At 49.5% G+C, this 19,697-nt stretch overlaps 1 protein-coding gene across 1 annotated transcript in view; it reads right to left on the bottom strand.

The window, feature by feature from the left end:
* Positions 1-11,995: 11,995 nt before the first annotated feature.
* The window catches only part of efl1 (elongation factor like GTPase 1), a 64,614-nt gene continuing 56,912 nt past the window's right edge, over positions 11,996-19,697 (bottom strand). Inside the window, 2 exon segments of the mRNA XM_048263235.1 lie at positions 11,996-12,277; positions 12,279-12,314. Coding sequence (XP_048119192.1) covers positions 12,125-12,277; positions 12,279-12,314 — 189 coding nt within the window. The 3' untranslated portion in view covers positions 11,996-12,124.

The raw sequence follows: 19,697 nt of genomic DNA, 5'->3' as shown, positions 1-19,697 counted from the left end.
GAGCGCACACTCACTCAGTTACGGAGGAGGAGGAGAGGGTGGAGGAGGAGAGGGTGGCGGGTGATGGATAGGAGTCCCTGATGTGGGGTGGGGGTGGGCAGTGACCTCAGGACCCTTATCAGAGGAGCTCTCTCTCTCTCTCTCTCTCTCTCTCTCTCACACACACACACACAAAAAGAGCTCAGAGCACTCTCATGTGGCCTTATAGGTCAGAGAAGATGGGAGTCGGGAGTCGGGGTGGGGTCGTGGTCAGCACGCTGGTTCAAACCTCTCAGCAGTACGAACAGGGCCACTGATAAATGGCGTGCCGGCATTTGTGGTGGGCCAGCACTAATACCGGCTCACTGGGCCACTGGACTCTCCAGAGCGTTTATCAGGCGCTGGGGGTGGAAAGTGCCAGAACCAGCTACAGGCACGCAAAAGCAACTCGGAAAACTAGCTGTTCCAATTACAGATGACAGGAATCGAAAAAAAACATGAAACTAGCCCATTTCTGGAATGGAAGGCCTACTCCCCTGCCAGTAAAATTCTGCTGCTCTTTTTCCCCCCTATTCACACCAGATTGGACAGACAAGCGTGCAGACAGAGAAGGGCCATGGATGGAACAAAGGGAGAAAAAAAAGAGAAGAAAAAAATAGTTCATTCTCAGTCCAAAAGCAGGAGTTTCTCACAGTGCGAGGAAGCCGGAGCTGTCACTGAGTGTGGGGGCATGCCGTCTGCAGATGTGCTACATGGGCACTCGATCCTTCTCGCTATTTGTTTTGGCAAACTACCCATTTGTCGGAACAATTATTGCACACATGCAAGGGAAACGAGCCGGCATTGCCTCGCTGGGGAGTCTGTCAACAGTGAAGCACATATAAACACACCATGCATGACACCAGCGACACAAACGATTCCCACCCTGAGAGAAAACGAACGGACGGTCGAACAAAGCTCCGCGTTTCTGAACAAATGATTAAATGGCTCAATGGCACTCAAAGTACAAGCCACTTTTTGATATGCGCAGCCTGCTTCGCTTCAATGTGTGGAGAAATATATTACTTATGCAGTGGCCGTTGAGATAACATATTCAGTGCACTTAAGAAAGAAGGGCAGAATCACAGAGATGTAATTGTGTAGGTGTACAGACAGATAGGGCAAACATTAAGCCACTGCCATGCAGAGACAGACAGAGAGAGAGAGGGAGAGAGAGAGGGAAATAGAGATTGAGGGAAAGAGATACAGAGAAATGTGGGTTTGTCTCAGGAACCTGCGACTGAAAGGGACTGGGGAGGTGAGAGACATGGAGGAGAGTGAGTAACATGGAAAATATTTCCTTTTTCGGACCACATAATTGGTCTGGTCAGGAGGACTCATTTATTTAACTCTAGCCGGCATTGGTCTTGGCCCTGGCAATCTCAGTTGCACAATTACTCCTTCAAGTTGCACACTGCAAACAAATTGATCGCAGATTAGGGGGAAACTAGTAGGTGCTCAACATAAAAGCAGAGAAAATAAGCCCCTGTAGGTCTTTACATTCTAAATCAAATCTAAGTGATGGGTTAAAAATCTAATTTGTGGAAGAAAAGAAGAAACCGCTCGGTCAGGAGGATGAGAACAAGGCAGCAAATTGAGGCATTTATCCGCAATCTAGATCAATGCAAGACCACTGCTCTCATAAGACCACTTCCACCACTATGATTTCCGCCAGAAAATAACACATATCCGGCCTGTACAACACAGAACCCTATTAAACTTTGCAGACGGACTTGGAATGGGATCAAAGCAGTCTGTATCCAACAGACCCTATTGTTGTTGTTGTTTTTTAAACCGTCTGGGAAATCTGCATCAATTTACAAACCATTTGCTTCTTGACCAGTACAATCAATGGAGAGGGGGGGGGGCAGTAAAAGATGTCACATGACCCTAAGGCGTCTGTGGGCGGATGACCCTCTGAGGGTATCAGTGAGGTGAGTTGAAGGGTACTGGGTTGGGGGTTGAGCGCATGTGAGATCCCAGGGTCTGTGCTCCTATCTCGACACCGTCTGCACTGAGGACACCCCAGTGATTTACGGTGTGTGAAGAGAGTGATGTCACAGAAACCAGGCAGACTCCAGGGCTGGCTTTAGCTCTGCCCAGCAATGAGGATGATGTCACTCAGTGTGTATGTGTGTGTGTACTGTATGTGTGTGTGTGTGTGTGTGTGTGTGTTGTGGGAAGAGCTAAGCTGGTGAGAGATGGGAAAAATGTATTAAGACAGGTCATGAACTTATGCTTGCACGGATCATGAAACATGCCACTAAACGTACATTATACACTAAGTGTGCTTGGGACAACAGATCAATACATGAAGGAGCCTATTCCATTTAAGTATACCTTTACGTAACTGGGCATGCAGCCCTTCCCTTTAAATATTAATAGCAGGAGGAAAGTATTAACATAAAACAGGGAATTTTTTCTTTAGACACCTCAGGAACACATCTGGATAGCACTTTAAGGACTTGCAATACACATGTTTAAAAATCCCTGAAAGACTGCAATGAGTTTAGTTTAGTGTATACTAGAGTGAATTTAAGGGCGCCTTCCTCTCAGCGCGCCAGGCAGACAGCATGATGGGAAATGGCAGCAGGATATTTTATGTTTCCAGCATGACAGGACATCATTTCCTCCGCTGATGAAAGGAGTCGTCAGCCCACCCGGCTGGCTCAAAAATGTATTCAGCCACAAAGGTTGTGACATAAACAGTCAATGTCACCCCGGCAGACCGCATTCACTTACTGCCTGCCTGGAACACACAGAGGCATGGCAGTATGGGCAGATTTTTTTTTTGTTACTGTGGTCCCATGAAACGACTCCACGGCGATCATTAGTCTGTGAGCTTCTAAACCAAAAGGACCAGACGTGACCTTGATGATGAGTGAACGAAACGGCGCTATTTCTTTTTATTTGTTGTTGAGTTTGCTTATTTATTTATTTGAACAAAGCGTAGTTGTTTACTTTCTGTCGTTCATGCAGCTCATGCAGCGCAGCGTTTGTGTGTTTGTGCAGCTCGACTGGCACGAGTCTTCTAAACCTCTGTGGTTCCTTAATGGACGAGCAGAGCCCCCACCTCTGAACAACAAGCCACACAGCCGCCCAATCTATCTAATGTCCTGAGGTCAATTAGGGTGGCAACTCCCTCCCTGGCACCAGTCGCACACAGAGAGGCAGCGAGTCCAGCCAGCCACCAAAGCCTGACTCACTCTCTGTCCCATGCATCCACTCGCTCGGCCCCCCTATACCAATGCTCGGGGGGCCCTGGGCCACAACAACCAACTTTAAATGAGTCCCGGGCCACCGGCCAAGAGTATAATGGTATTGCCAGAGAAAATACACTGCATCGAAGAGGAAACAGCTCATTTTTATGACAAATCATGTCTGGCGGTAATTTCGATTCACAGCTCCGAGTGAGCCGGGGGTTCAGTGATCTCATGACTGTCCCGCAGCTTGATGCATTTAAAGAGCGTAGAGGACAGCCATGATGTCATCCTGCCTTTAAAATTCCTCACGTTCAGTATACAGCTGGGACTGAAGCCATCCAATGCTGCCTCTCTGCTGCTTATTTTTCCAAAATGGTAGTTTTATATAGAATAGGACTAAAATAAACAGTGGCTATAAATGTCAGTAGCTTTGTGTACTTGGACCCGGGTTTAGGGCATATTTGTGTGTGTGTGTGTGTGTGTGTGTGTGTGTGTGTGTGTGTGTGTGTGTGTGTGTGTGTGCCTGTGGCTAGTTATTCTGACTCCCAGGTGCTATCAGATCAGCAGTCTGTCACTGCCAGAGCCTCACTGGTCGGCCATGTCGGCAGAGTGCCCTGTGAATTCCACACACATCAAACGCTGGGGTCGCATCACGTTTATTCAATTAGTCAGACACTGGGGTCCAGCCAAGGAGAGAGTACTGCAGACCAGACAGACAGAGAGAGAGAGAAAGAGATAAAGAGAGAGATGGACAACTCCCCGAGACTTAAGTTGCACCTGGCTGCCTCTCCCTTCTCCCTCTCAGAGATTGTGTAGTGTCAGAGTGAGAGGGAGAAAGAGGGCGAGAGAGAGTATGCGTGCATATATTTGTGTTTTTGTATGTGAGAGAGGATGTGTATGAACATGGGTGTGTGTTTGCGCGTGTGTGTGTGTGTTTGTGAGAGAGAGATAGGATGTGTGCGAACATGGGTGTGTGTTTACGAGTGTGTGTGTGTGTGTGTGAGAGAGAGAGAGAGAGGATGTGTGTGTGTGTGTGTTGGTGTTAGTGGTGACAGGTCCAGGCTGATTAGAGTCGTCGTCTGGCCTGTCAGACACCTACCCAGGAAGCCAGTCCATTCACCTGACAGCTCAGCCTCACCTCTCCAGCCCCTGATAATCACTGCTCTGTCGACACCTGCATCCCCAGCAGCACAACTCTGCCGCTCTGCATAATGGCCCACACCAGCACACATCCTCCTAGCCCACATCATGTGCACAGTGTCACTCCACCACCACAACAAACCATATGACTGGACAGAACAGCATCTAGTATTTAAATAAAGGTGAACACACACGAACACACACCCACACACACACACACCCACACACACACACACACACACACACCCACACACACACACACACACACACTCATTCAACATTACACTTTAATGCCATTATGCCTTCATTGAAACCTACAGTTCCCTTTGCTTCCTCAAGTAGACTTGTTGTCTATTGTAACATCAGTTACTTCTGACTCGCCGATCTGCTCTTGCCAGAGGCACTGAGGTGCACACACAGGCTTTTTTTCCAGTCACAAGTAATAACAGTTTAGGCTCTGTAAAGAGCCTTGAGACAATGTCATTGTTTTGGTGCTATATAAATAAAGTTGACTGACCATACTGTACACACTGCCACAGATTTAGCTCAACAGGACACTTCAGTCTAACACAGCATCGCCGATACAGATGACATTAGTTTCCACTGTGAAGGGCAAAGCCTAAAAAAAATAACTGTTAATGTGAACCAAGCCTATGGATCATTTGGCTTTGCAATAAAACCCAAAGCGTGCTTGATTCACATGTCTGAAGGAAATTGTGTGCGGGTGGCTGGAAGAAGGAGGATGTGGATAACAAGTCGGGAGGATGGGAGTCTGTCGGGGCAGCTTGTGTTGGGGCTGGTGTGTGTCGGAAGCAGGCGGCAGACAGTGGGCGTACAGCGTGGGCGAGATGTCTGCAGCCCGCCAGCCCGCGTCTGCCGGCCAGCGACGCAACCCAGGGAGCACGCCAGCCCTGTCCGCTATCACCATCCTAACGGCTTCACACTCTCACACCGTTTCTCCTGCCCGCCCACGTCCCACACTTTCACACACCAGCGGGCCGGCTGGTCCGCACCGCTCACACCCAGCTCCCTCAGAGCCTGTCAGGTCATCTCCACTGCTAAGAGCTGGACGGCATGGAAAGGCTATACACACACACACACACACACACACACACACACACACACACACAAACACTTGGTAAGAGCTGAGAGGGGCTGCTCTCATGTCAGAGCAAAGTGCAAACAGAGGTCTCTCTGGTCAAATGCCATGAAACACACACACTTTTTTTTTGTCCTCAGTGTTCTATGGAAGTTTATATTAAGGCTTACTTAAAAGGGGATTTATCCGCTGTTTGAAACGTACACTGTGGTACTGTATGGAATGACATGCTATATATTTTCAGGGCTTTTGTACAGTGCTCAACAGTATTTGTACATGGTGAACATGGAGGAAATGAAGTGTGGGGTAGAAACACTAATTCCTTTGTATTCATGGACGGACAGGGTAACAGCAGAAACACACCATGGAAACCTAAGATGTTTTGCCAGTCCTTCACTCACTGTACATGCACTGGGAGTAAAAAAAAAAGTCTGGACGGAGTACATTTGATAACCATGGCTTTCATAGGAATGCCCTCCTATGAGAGCAGGGTTGGTGTCATTTGATCCCTGGAGAAGAGTGAAAGCGAGGGAGAGAGAGTGGGAGAGAAGGAGGGCAAAATAGTCAGCAAAAAGTGAGTGCAAAACAGGAAACTTGTGACATCGGAAAACCTCGATTGGAATACTCGTCGCAGCGCAACACTCTACAGTGGCGAAGTTGGAGCATGAGTCACAGGAGCAGATGTACCTGGGGGCGCTGGAGCTAGAGCTGGAGCTCGCTCCCACAGGCGGTCGGGGGATTTCCAGCCTGGGCAGGCCTTTGTTCAGTGCACAGCATGAGGCGGATGGGTGGGTGGGGGTAGAGAGCGAGCGAGCGCGAGAGAGAGAGAGAGACTGCTGGACGGCTACAGCACCTTTAAATAGCACTTCATTCACACTCACACAGAGATGGAGTGAGAAGAAAAAAAATGTGGGAGTTTTTTTTTTCCTTCTTTCTTTTTCCCCTCCCTTTCTGCCACCAAATGCTCCTTTAATGGACAGGTTTGAGCAGCAAGGGGCCTTACTGAGGCTGCCCATGCCGTGGGCTGGTGCGCTGATTTGGCAATTAGCCTCTGACTCAGAGGAGACCTACAGCAGACATGGACAGACCAAAGTAGGTGCCACAGAGAATTCCAAGCCCTGACTAACAGTCCAACACAACAAAAACAACTGCAAAAATATATATTTTATATGTAAAACAACAGATGCATCTACTGAACATAATGTAAATGCTATGCTCTGTAAGACTGCCCGCAGGCGTTGGCTTAAGAGCTTGTCTGTCCAGCATCCAGCAGCCTGTAAAATAGCTGCAGACCATCTACTGGATCAGGCAACGGCAGGGTCTGTGGAGACTGCTCAGAGCAGACTGGGAAGAGAAGAGAGAGAGAGAGAGAGGGAGAGAGAGAGAGAGAAGGGGATAGATAGAGAAAGGGAGGGAAGGGGAGAGAGAGACAGAGAAAAAGGGAGGGAAACACAGAGGGAGGGAGGGGAAGAGAAGCATTCTAGAGCAGAGGCTCTGTGAAACACATTAGCTGCCAATTGTCTCAGCATGCTCCTGGCCATTTTTAATGAACCACTGGAGGAAGAAAAGGGGAGGCGGGAGGTTCTAGAATAATCCATATGTAAAGTAACGGAAACACAGGCCTTTTGAGTTGAGGTAAGGGTCAGAGGTAGGCTCCCCCAGGGTCCGAGCGTAACAGACAAAAAAGCCTTTGTGGGGAGTGGAAAAGGGAGGAGGAGGAGGGTTGTCGTGGGGAGGAAGGGGGGGTTGTGGAGAGAAAATAAGCTCCAGCATCTGCTGCAACCGTGATCTCTCCCTGCCAAGCCAGAGGGACCACGGCCGTTTCATGGGCTGCCTCAACCCCCACTGACCTCTATCAACACACGCACACACACGCGCACACGCACACACACACACAGCCTCATTGCTGCTACTCCTCCCCACACACCCCACACCAATCATGGCGGCTGTGATTTTAGTAACAGGAGGAGAGATCGATGAGGTAATGCCAGAGGTAGTTCTGCTCCGAAGAGCCTCGGCAACAAAGGCAATTATTTTTTTTCTTTTCTCCTCCTCCCAACCCTTTCTCTTTGAAGGAAATCAGAGAAGCTGCACTTTGAAGGGAGTCGAGAAGACACACACACACACACACACAGCCATTCAGAGCCTTTTGTAAAACATATTATTTACTGTATGTAACAACCTCAGAGCTCTGCTGGTCATATCTGTATGTTGTTATGTAAAGTGGCCATAACTCTTCACTCTAAAGAGGGATGTGTGTGTTCACGTTAGCTGACTCAGTGAGTCACACCGTGGCCGCTGGTGTTTGTGGCCGTAAAGAGAGGACCATCCAGAAAAAATGTATAATGAGCACATATTTCTTATAGCCCTCTCCACTGACAGGCATATCCTCTGCTAAAAAATGAAGTGCAGAAAAAAGAAGCGCGAGGGATTTCCTCAGCATTCCTGACCATTTGAATCGTGTCTAATGTAACGCCGAGTTTACCTCTCACATAGCTGACCCAACATAACTCTTTCAACAGCCACAGGCTCCATGGCACTGCGGAATAATCTCTGTTAAAGTAAAAAACTAATGACAACAATAACTCGCAAAGCATGCTCTGAATCGTGAAATCCGCAAAGGAAACCTATGCTCCATATTGTTTACAACTGAAGGCAGGCTGGGCGATTAAACTGAAGCGAAGGAAACATTTGGGGGGTTGGGGGGAGCAGGAAAGTAAGGGGGGGGGGTGTTCAGATGATGTGAGGAGGGGGAGAATAAATGTGTCATGCAGTCCCAACAGTTTCCTGCCTGTAACAATGCTCCATGGGGCCCCTCTGTCCATCCTCTCAGTCAGTCAAGAGTTCACCACAGTCCGGTGGTCGGTGTCTGACGAACAGCAACCACTCAACCCCCCTGACCCCCATCCATACACACCCACCCACCCCACAGTCCAGACGCCAGGACAAAACCTGCTGTGCAGCGGCTGGAGGGCCGGCAGCACACCAGAGGACGGATGGACCGGCCCACTGGGTCGGTTCCGGGCGGATGGAGGCTAACAGGAGCGCTGAGCGATGCCGTCTGCACACATGGTGGGATTCTGGGACGGTGCTGCGGATCCAAAATGCTGACAGGTCTTTTTGGAGGCTGTTCACTGGTCTGGCCATGGTCTGAGACGGTGATTAATACGCTCGGTTGGCCAGTGTCATAAAATGGGCTTTCAGTTCTGGCCCAAATGTACGTAACTGTATTAGTTTAACAGCAGCAACAAGGCTTTTCTTTTTCCATCAATCCCTTTCTTTTTCTGCTTTTGTTTTCTTCTTTCTTTCTTTAAGAATTGTCCTCACATGACACCCCGCTCCCCGACTCATGTTTCAATAGGTGTGCAATTCAATCATTACCCATGAGCCCGTGTGCCAGACAACGCTTAGCAGATTCATAAATAATGTATGGATGATGTCCCTGCGCCGAGGCTAATGTTTCGTCTGCTTGATGCGGGAGCTGGCGGTGCTTTAAGGTGGTGTGGGTTATTTGTGGGCCGCATGACAAAAGCTTCCAGGATTTCATAAGCGTGAAGAATGCTTCATGCCATGCTGTATTTCAATCCTGTGTCAAATGGGAAATAACTGATAACAGGCAAACAGAGGAGAGGGCAACTGTGTTTGTGTCTGGGCATGTGTGTATCTGAATATGTGTGTGTGTGTGTGTATGTCAGTGTGTGTTTGTGTGTGTGTGTCTGAGCATGTTTATATGTGTGTGTGTGTCTGAGTGTGTGTATATGTTTGTGTGTGTATGTGTGTACTGTATGTCTGAGTGTGTGTGAGTCTGAGCATGTTTATGCGTGTGTGTCTGAGTGCGTGTATGTGTGTCTGAGTGTGTGTATGTGTGTGTCTGAGCATGTGTGTTTGTGTGTATGTGGGTGTATGTGTGTCTGTCTGAGTGTGTGTGTATGTTAGTGTGTGTATAGTTGTGTGTGTGTGAGCGTGTATATGTGTCTGAGTGTGTGTGTGCTTGCACCATAGGTGTCCTACTTACTATTTGCAGCAGCCTGACGGGCCCTGGTCACCTACGACATACTTTCCTGTAAGCTCATTGCATGAAACGCCACGTTAAGTCAGAAGCACTCCGCTCAGAGCCGACCAGAGAGGGGGAAAAGCCCGTAGTGTGTGTCATTGAGGCACGAGGAGTAGAGGACACTGATAGCCGGCCATTTCAAGGCACCTGCAGGGAACAAAGCCACCTTAACCGCCCGCACTGATGTCTAACTCCCAGCGGTTCACTGCTTCCATTTGGCACGGCTCACCTGAGCAGAGAGCCACCTGCCTGGCGCAGGTGATAGCTCAGGGGGAGAGAGGAGGGCAGTCTAGCGCGGGTGATAGCACAGAGAGAGAGAGATGAGGGCAGCCTAGTGCAGGTGATCGCACTAGGGGAGAGAGGAGGGCATCTTTGCCCAAAGCGGCCCTGCGTGCCAGTGAAATCTCTTCCCCTTCAGGAAGCAGCGGCAGCCAGCTGTCTGTCCTGTCTCTCCTTCTGCCTGCCGCCACCTGCCCAGCCTGCTGACGGATGGGGGTGTTAACCAATGACCAGTCAGCCCTCTCCCCTCTCTGTTGAGTGTGTGTGTGTGTGCTTCATCTCTTTCCTGCAGAGCTCATGTTACAGACCAAGTTTGGCAATACCTCCCCCCACCTCTCTCTGTCTGTCAGGTTCCCCTTATGGCTCTTGACTCCAGTCCTATTTGTTTTCGTCCAGCAGATAGCCATCTCCTCTGGCCCTAATATCCTTCCTCTGGACCCTGAGGGGCCCAGGCGGAGGGGGGGTGACTCAGTCACACTGATCAATACTGACCCGGGATCACCGTCCACAGGAGACATGCCTGTCAGCCAGCCGCAACAAGCCCCTAACCCCCCCCCCCCCAAAAAAAAACGACCGACCGAGACAAAGTCACCAGTTATTCACCCTAGTTACTCCAGTTAGGTCTTCAACTATTAATGACAGATTATCCACATTATTTAATACACAGATTATCTAAGTTTTTTTTTATATACAAATTTTCTACATGATTTTATATGCAGGGGTGTTATGAAGGGCTTCAACTGTTTTCCTTTGTTCTTACCATCTTGTTGTTGTGCAGATTTTTACAGCCCTATCAAAGCATTGTTTTTCAGACGATTGTTCTGTGGCAATCATTAGGATTACAGAAGCTATTCCTATTCCAGACACATAAGTCAAAATGAACTAGTAGAGAGACCAAGGGAGCCGGAGCGGCATTGTTCCAGAGAATAGTATGCTTATGTGTCAAGCTAGAGCATGGATCTGTGCGCTGACAGGGCTGCAGTTTAATCAGCATTAAATCACAGCAGAGCTTCCCATTTACATCTGTTCTGCCGTTATCTGCCGCATCACACCCTTATCTCTGGGCTTTGTCTACTCTGCAATTTAAACCCATCGGTTCCGCAAAATTAAACCCATTATCTAAATGCAACGCGGAGGTCATTACCCACAGGCACATCGCAGCTTTGACCCTGGGCGTACGCACACCAATGGAGGGAAGCACACCCGCGCACCAAAAAAAACAACGCTCAGCCCGGGTTCAGCTGAGTTGAGCGAGGAAGTCTTCAGCCGTTCACGGAGGGGCCAACCTGGTGTTTGAGTGGAACAAAGGAGTTGTTGAGAGAGGTGCTGTGTTAATGACATCAAGTGAGGAGCAACTTGGAAAAAGAAGACAAGACGGATGTCAATGTCCTTTTGAGTTGTATTCATTTATTAGAAACCTTTTTGAAAAAAAAATAAAATAAAATAAATAAAATAAGGAAATGTGAATTTATTTAAGCTTTTGATCAGTCTGCTGCAGTGAGAAACAGAGAATTGCCTTCAATGTTACCTACCCACACAGTAGGGAATACTCGATAAACGCCTGTGTGGTTTTTGTCCCCCCCAAAACTATTAAAACAGCCATCATTTCCCAATTTCATCATGTTGGTGTTTTTCTAAATTAAATTCCGGTCTTTAGGGTGCATGTAATGAAATTCGATGGGGAGGCAGCAGAATTCATTTCAAAGCCATTCCACTCGAATCCAAAGTATGCTTTGAGAGGAACGACACCCCTCAAAATTATGCACGGCTGTAACCCGCTCTCTCAAGCAAAATATCCCCAATGAATGGCATTACCAGTTGGGCTCTGAGATTGGCCTTTTATGGCCCATGGAGAATCTCTAATATAAGCGAATGTCGGGACGAGCCCACCGTCCCCCCGCCCCCCCCCACACACACACTTCCTGTGGAAGCTGTGGAGGTATAAGGCGGAACATTTCCCATTAGAACTCACCTGCTAGGAACACCACACTAAAGCCCCCGTGTCTTTTTTGATTATTATCGTGATGGTTTTTCTAAAATAAATAGCTCTGACTGACTTGGGGAGAAACGATCCAGGAGGAGTCTCTCTTTGCTGTGGCAGACACAGACAAGTGCAGGTACTGGAGTGGGGCGGTAGTGGTATTACAGGCGGTGGTGGTATTACAGGCTGACCAACTGCAAGTCTATGATAGGACCACTGAGGGCAACTGGGAACGAATGGGGGGAGTGAGCACACAAGAGGGAGAGAGAGAGAGAGAGAGAGAGAGAGAGAGAGAGAGAGAGAGAGAGAGAGAAACAGAGAGAGTGGGAGAGAGGAAGTGAAGGAGTGCATCATTTGTTCTTGCTCAGTGTCCTCTGCTTCTCCGCGTGCTCCACGATCTTCTCCTCCACGTAGAGGCCTTTGCGCCGACGCACAGCGTTCATGTACTTCAGTGCCTGGTTGGCCGAGTCGGCCTTCTCGCCGAAGTGCAGGTACTCCTCCTCCTGTGGTGGGGACCCAGAACGGGTCGCTGCCGATCACCTGCAGTCACAGAAAACACAAACACGTGTCAATGCTTTGGGGAGTATACATAATTGTAAGGGCAACTGAGGTGACATTACATTTAATTGAAATTAAAAACTGTTTGTTATACAGTCTGCTTGATACACAGTCAATAACAAATTGAGATGAGACAGCAAGGGTAACATTGATACATTGATAACACTGCATTGGAAGTCACCGACTTCCTCTCTCTCTCTCTCCACTGCCTGACTCTATCACTTTTCCTCTCTTTCTCAGTCTCTCTCTCTATCTGTCTGGTGTCATGACAATGGGAAACCTATAGTGGAGCGCTGCTGAGGGCTGCCCCTAGCCCCCGCCGGGCCACAGACAGCTCATTATGTAAAGCCGCACGACTGTGCGCTCCACTGAAAGAAAGAGAGCGAGAGAGTGGGAGAGAGTGAGAAACAGAGAGGGATAAAGAGAGAGAGAGAGAGAGAGAGAGGCTGCTGCTGGACGATGAGGCAATGCCTCTCGCTGAAGGGGCTGACGGAGGCGTGCGGGGGTGGAGGTGGCACACAGCTCTCCCTGCGCCATGCCATGACCTCACAATTAGACAACAGCCAGGGAGCACAATTACAGTACCAGACCCGACACTTCCATCCACTGCGATCCAACCCCCACCCCAGAGCTCAGAATCCAGCACCACCACCTGGTCCTCACCACTGCTTTCCCCAGGACAGATGGCAGGGATAACAACAGCCATGGATTTTCCAACTATAGTAGAAAAATATAGGGGTGGGGTGGGGGGGAGGCGTCCACCGCAAGCACAATCAACAGAGGGGCACCGCTTTTTGAGGAGCATGTCACAATGCATCTGGAGATCTTTGGGCACACACACACACACACACACACACACACACACACACACACACACACACACACACACACACACACACACACACACACACACACACACACACACACACACACACACACACACACACACACACACACACACACACACACACACACACACACACACACACACACACACACACACACACACACACACACACACACACACACACACACACACACACACACACACACACACACACACACACACACACACACACACACACACACACACACACACACACACACACACACACACACACACACACACACACACACACACACACACACACACACACACACACACACACACACACACACACACACACACACACACACACACACACACACACACACACACACACACACACACACACACACACACACACACACACACACACACACACACACACACACACACACACACACACACACACACACACACACACACACACACACACACACACACACACACAAAACACACACATGTGCACTGCATCCTCTCACACACATACGCCAAGACACACACACATGCGCAAAGCACACACACACACACACACACACACACACACACACACACACACACACTTCAGTCATATCCCCTCTCTCTGGCCAACAATCAAACAATAGCCTCTGCTCCTGGAGGTTGTCGCTGTACAAGCATGTTACATCATGCAAACATGCTCCATAAAGCGACGGCAGCACAAGCACAAACACAACTCCCTGAGACAAAGGGGGAGCACTGTCACTGTCACGCTCACGCTCTCGTTCGTGCATCGAGCAGCCGGCCGGACAGTCCTGGACTCAAGTTAAGCCCCAACTCCACTCGATTCAGCGGTGTCCTAATTGCCGCACCTCTGTGGCTCTCGAATGGCCAATGATTACCATAATAGTTGGACAAAGGAGGGGGGATGGGAGTAAAAATGTGGGACAGAATTGTTTAATGAGCGAGGCGAGGAGGTGTGTGTGTGTGTTGGGTGTGTGTGTGTGTGTTGGGTCAGACCTAATGCTGACTGACAGGAGGCCGCGTGTCAAATGTAAGCAGCGTCCCCATGGTCACGGCTTCATGTTGCATGGCAGAAGCCTCGGACGTGCATCAGGCAAGTGAGCCACAACAGGGCAGCACTTGTGCACGCGTACTCACACACACACACACACACACACACACACACACACACACTCATGCACACACACACACAGACACACACACACACAAACCCATATCCACATACAGGCACCAGCTGGCCTACACACACACACACGCACACATGTATTCATCAACACATGGCCCATAGACATACACACACACACTAACACCAAACCCGCTTATTAACAACGCCTTTGTGTCCTGTGCCCAATTACGCTAAGCTGCCCTGGAACACTGACCACTTCAGCCCAGTCCATGACTTGGTTATGATTAGGCCCGGGCCCCCAAGAGCAAAAGTGTGAGTGTGAGCATGAGTGTGTGTGTGTGTGTGTTTGCATGTGCATGTGTCAAAATGGAAGCCAGACGTGTCACGGATAGGTTGGGGCCAGGTCTAATCGCCCCACAGCTAATGAGCACACGGCACACACCGCAGCTAGCCGGGGCCGACGCATGGATGGCCCCCTGCTCTCCTCCCAGCATGCGCACCCAGCCAGCCAGCACAGCCTTAGCAACTGTTAACACAGCCAGCCAGCACAGCCTTAGCAACTGTTAGCAGAGCCAGCCAGCACAGCCTTAACAACTGTCAGCAGAGCTGCGCTAACAGACAGACAGTCAGGGACACACTGAGAGAGGCACTCAGACAGAGGGCATGACAGACCACAAGCTGACATGCTGTACACCGGCGAGAAGGCACACAAAGAGGCTCTGATGTTGACTGTGTCTCGGGTTGGGTGTGTGGGGAGGGGATATATATTCCCCACATTTCAGGAAAAAAAACACAGGAAACAGGGGGACTCACGAGAACTGTGACAAGAACATGGCTGAGACAGGCACCGGAATCTGTGTGAAAACATAAAGGAGGGGGGGGAAGGGGTGAAGAACTGCAGTAGACAGCGCCAGGGAAATGCAGCATTACTCAAGTCAGGTACACAAGACAGGACAGGCTGGGCTGAAGTGGACGGTGGGTCGAGGCATGTGAGGGGGGCAAGAAAAATGAATCATCACACATCTCCGAGACGCACTCCGCCTCAGCCCTCGGCGCACTTCATAAAATATAAATGGACGAGACTATTGGCCTGCTGTCTAATTGCTGTTTTTATTGCTACTGGCACCTCGTCACTTTTTCAAGATCTCAACGATGAGAGCGAGAGGGAAGTGGTGGTGGAGGTGGTGGGGGGTGTGCGGAGGAAGGCGGCTGAAATCAGGGCATGTCGAGGGGGCAGTTGAGTCGAGCCGGAGTTTATAATCCTCCAGCTCATCATAACTCTGTTGTTTTTTTCCCCCCAGCTCTGACACATGTCAGCCAGGCTGAACACTATCCACCTAATGGCTTGAGCAGGAGGCCGCGGGTGGCCCCAGCCAACCTTGAATCGATCATTTAACGTATACCACAATTCTGAACAGATGTTCCAACTAAGCATCTTTGGAGGAGAGTGGGAGCTTTTCTTCATTGTTAAACAGCGGAGAGAAAAACACATCCGTTGGTATTAAATATTCAAACCAGCCAGTCACTTTTGGGAGGGGCAGGACCATGAGACTGCCGTTTAACGCACGTGGTGCCCATCCGATGATTAGTTTAACGAGTTGATGGCAAAACTAAGATTGACTCAAACCTGTTGAACCCTCTCCGGAGGCAGAAATGATGTCCAGATGTGGCTCCCAAAGCCTCAGTAAAAATAGATAGCTTGGGCTGCTAATAAAGAGCTCTGTTTTGCAGAGACCTAAGGCCCACCTGGATCCACTTTGTCGTGTTGTTGTTGAACATATCTGCTAGTGTGGAAGGGAGCGGGCGAGCGGGCGGGCGAGCGAGCGAGCAGGAGTGCCCTAGAGAGCTGTCCGCCGCAGACAGTGAGCCATGCTGGATGGCCTTAGAGCAGGCAGAGGAGAAGGAGAAGCGCTTGGAGGAGAGAGAGAGAGAGAGAGAGAGAGAGAGAAAGAGAGGAGGGGGGGGGGCATTAAAAAAGGAGAGGGAGCTGGAGGAGCTGACACTAGCAGTTTCCTAACGTGAGGGGAGGAGGGGTAAATGCATAACCTCCTTGGGACACAGACGCACACGCACACACACACACACACACACACATACAAACACACACACACACACACACATACACACACACACACACACACACACACACACACACACACACACACACACACACACACACACACACACACACAAATACAGGTCTCAGCTCGCAGTGTCTCACGTCAAAAGTCAGAAGAATTTCACATAAGGAGCCCTTTCTTCACCGCACAAAGGCCACATTTAAAGGATTCCAAAACTTGGCCGGGCTTCGAAATAGCCCGGGTAAGGTTTGAATTAGATGCGCAATTCAATTACCTTTCCCCGAGCAAGGCAAACATGTCCTGGAAGTGCCAAGGCGAACAATTCAATTCAAATCATGTGTGTGTGTCGGCACAGTTGCGTGGCGGATCAAACACGCCCCGGCTGAAGTGCACCGGGGGGGAGGCACATGCGCAGACCGACGCTAATTACGACCCGAAGCCCACAGGCGGCCGACACACTGGGGAGAGAAGCGGCGGTGAGGGGTTGGGGGTCTGAGTGCGGCGACGTGACTACAGCCAGTGGAGGTCCACGGGGGGTGGGGGTGGAGGAGGGGAGACCAGGGCGGAGATGGCGGATGACTCAGCCCAGACGGCTGAGCGAGACAGAATCGCCATGCAGAACAGGATGGCCGAGGGCGAAGTCGGCTTATTTATGAGGACAAAAAAAAATATCATAACACACGCACTGTACATAATATGCAACATCATTCACTGTGGCTTTCGGGGGAAAGGACAACAAATCAACAACAACAACATCATTGTTGTTGAGCAGTCGAATCGCAGACAGGATAAGGTTTTCAGGACTCAGCGCAGTGCTTCATCAGTCACTCTCTTCCAGACAGTCGTGTAGTCGAGGAGCTATCTGAATGCATGCTTCATGGTGATAAACAGACAAACGTCATCTCCGATTTGACTCTAGCAGAGACAGATCCGCTCCACAGGCTGGCACTCCATCTCTGCTGCGATCGCTGACTAACTGGGAGTCCAACCGCGGAAATATGCAGATAACGGCCGCAAACATTCACAAGCAGAACGAGATGCAGATACAGTTCACCCCACGCAACTCAATTATACTGGGCTTATTTAAAGTGCTAAAGGTGCTTAAATGCGACGTCTGCTGAGAGGCTGACTTCAGTGACGGTGGCACCTTGTTCAAGGTCACATGTCCGTGTTGGTGGTGGCACTTCAGCATTATTCTACAGTGGAAGTCAATCCCAAAAGGAGGATCATTTTCCCCCTTGAAATGCAATAAATTAAGATGCTCATGTGAGCCCAGCTTGGATTGTCAAAAACAGCCACATTTCCACTTAATCAGTGCGTGTGTGTGTGTGTGTGTTTGTTCATCAGTTTGCCAAGTTCACATCTGTCCGCTCCACGGACAGCCAAACAGACTGACCAGAGCGGTTGGCTCTGATCTCACTTGCAAAAAAAAGGGTCTCTTGTTCACCGAAGCGTGCTTTGAGAGTGACCAAAGGATGTAGTCGTGCTCCCCGCCCCTACCGAGGCTTAACCTCAAACAACCTTGCCTAACGTGCCACACCCACCCAAGCAAACAGAGCAAAAGAAACGAGCAGACAGGCACGCAGGCAGGCTAATCACACCATTACGAGAGGCGGCTCCTGGTGGCTGTCCGGCGCGGTGGCAGCAGACAAGAGTGACCCGTCGGGCCGAGCGAAAGAGATACAGACGACACAGGGCACTAGCGAGCGAGCAAGCGCCATATGGCGTGGAAGGCGGCCAAGGCCTCGGAGTGCCCGCGCTTTCCGTGCCAGGCGCAGGTACAAAGCCACTGGCACATGTGGTGTCTCGCGCCTTTGATCCCTCCCGCCTCGCCCTGGGAGGACGAGGAGAAGAAAGGTGGGGGGTGGGTGCTCTAATAACTGCCAAGCGCCAGAGCAGAGCAGCGGCCCCTGTGCCCGTGCCCGTGCCCGGCCCAGCCTGCCCGGCCGGCGGTGAGGGGCACTGGCCAGGCGATTGCCCAGCTGGACACGCTGACCTCTAGTCATGTTTAATTCACAAAGCGCTCAGCACGGGGTTGGGGTGGGGGAGGAGCAGAGCTCACCCACTAAGCATGGGGCTTGTGCGTGTGTGCGTGTGTGTGTGTGTGTGTGTGTGTGTGTGTGTGCATCCCTCTGCTTAAGGCCAGTGTTTACACAGACCAGCCAGCTCAGTGGCAGCAGTCTCGCTCCCCAGGGGCATCTGGCGTCTCTCTCTCTCTCTCTCTCTCTCTCTCTCTCTCTCTCTCTCTTTCTCTCTCTCTCTCTCTCTCTCTTCGCACCCTCTCTCTTTCTCCCTTCTCTCTCTGTCTCCCTCTCTAATTCTCTTGCCTTGATCTGAGACTTGCCACATTGATTCTGACACTAAACTCACTGCACAAGCGTGGTAGATTATGAATGGAATATATAAACGCTGCATTTGGTCCGGGATCAGTGCTGACTCTTGTCAGAGAGACAAAGGTCATCATTTCACATTAAACACGACAAGGCGGATCATTCTCAAAGTGTAAACTAATTGAACAGAAAAAAAAATGTTTTTATTTATTTTTTCATTTCTTCTCCAACAAGGCTTCAGCAATAAGCCGTACTAAGAGTAAAAGGTCAACGCCTTCAGGGTGATGTAAAGATCTGACCTCTCCCCCTTAATCAAACGTCCAGGAGATTTATTACATTTTATCCATCTAGTGGCACAGAAAGGCTTACTCGCATCAAATCTCTCATCTAATTGACCTAAATTGCACTTAACATGGATTATAGTCTACGCCAGTGGTCCCCAAACTTTTTCTTCCGAGGGCCAGCTCACTATGCCTGGCTCCAAGAGAGGGCCAGAGACTCAGAGTAGTTCTATATCAGTAACCATAAATAGCTTAGTGCTGTGAACAACAGCAGTCTACCTTAGTTGAATATTCTATTACATTTAATCATAGGCTATTGCAATTTAATACCATTGTTAGCTGTGTTTATATTGTCATCATGCCATATCAGTGTAAAATTAAATAATACTAATAAAAAAACATTTGGATTCCCAAAATTATTAGAGGGAGTCCCAAAAGTATATTTTATTAAAAATGTGTGAACTCTGAATTCTGTGTCTTTGCATACACAGCTCAAGTTGTGAATATCCTACAAATAATTTAAAGTTCTCAAACTATGAGAATTTTATAAAGTGCTGAAGTGGTCTGAAATGACCACCATTCTAACTTTCAGTCACCTGATGAGAACTTTGTGAACTCTTTGTATGAACATTTGAATGAGTGAATAAAAAAAATAGAAATAATTATCCCAGAAAGTCCCAGA

This window comes from Alosa alosa, chromosome 14, assembly GCF_017589495.1.
Source record: "Alosa alosa isolate M-15738 ecotype Scorff River chromosome 14, AALO_Geno_1.1, whole genome shotgun sequence".
In the NCBI taxonomy this organism is placed as follows: Eukaryota; Metazoa; Chordata; class Actinopteri; order Clupeiformes; family Clupeidae; genus Alosa; species Alosa alosa.
The sequence above is the reverse complement of the archived record's forward strand: the minus strand, read 5'-3'. Positions and strand labels throughout refer to the sequence as shown.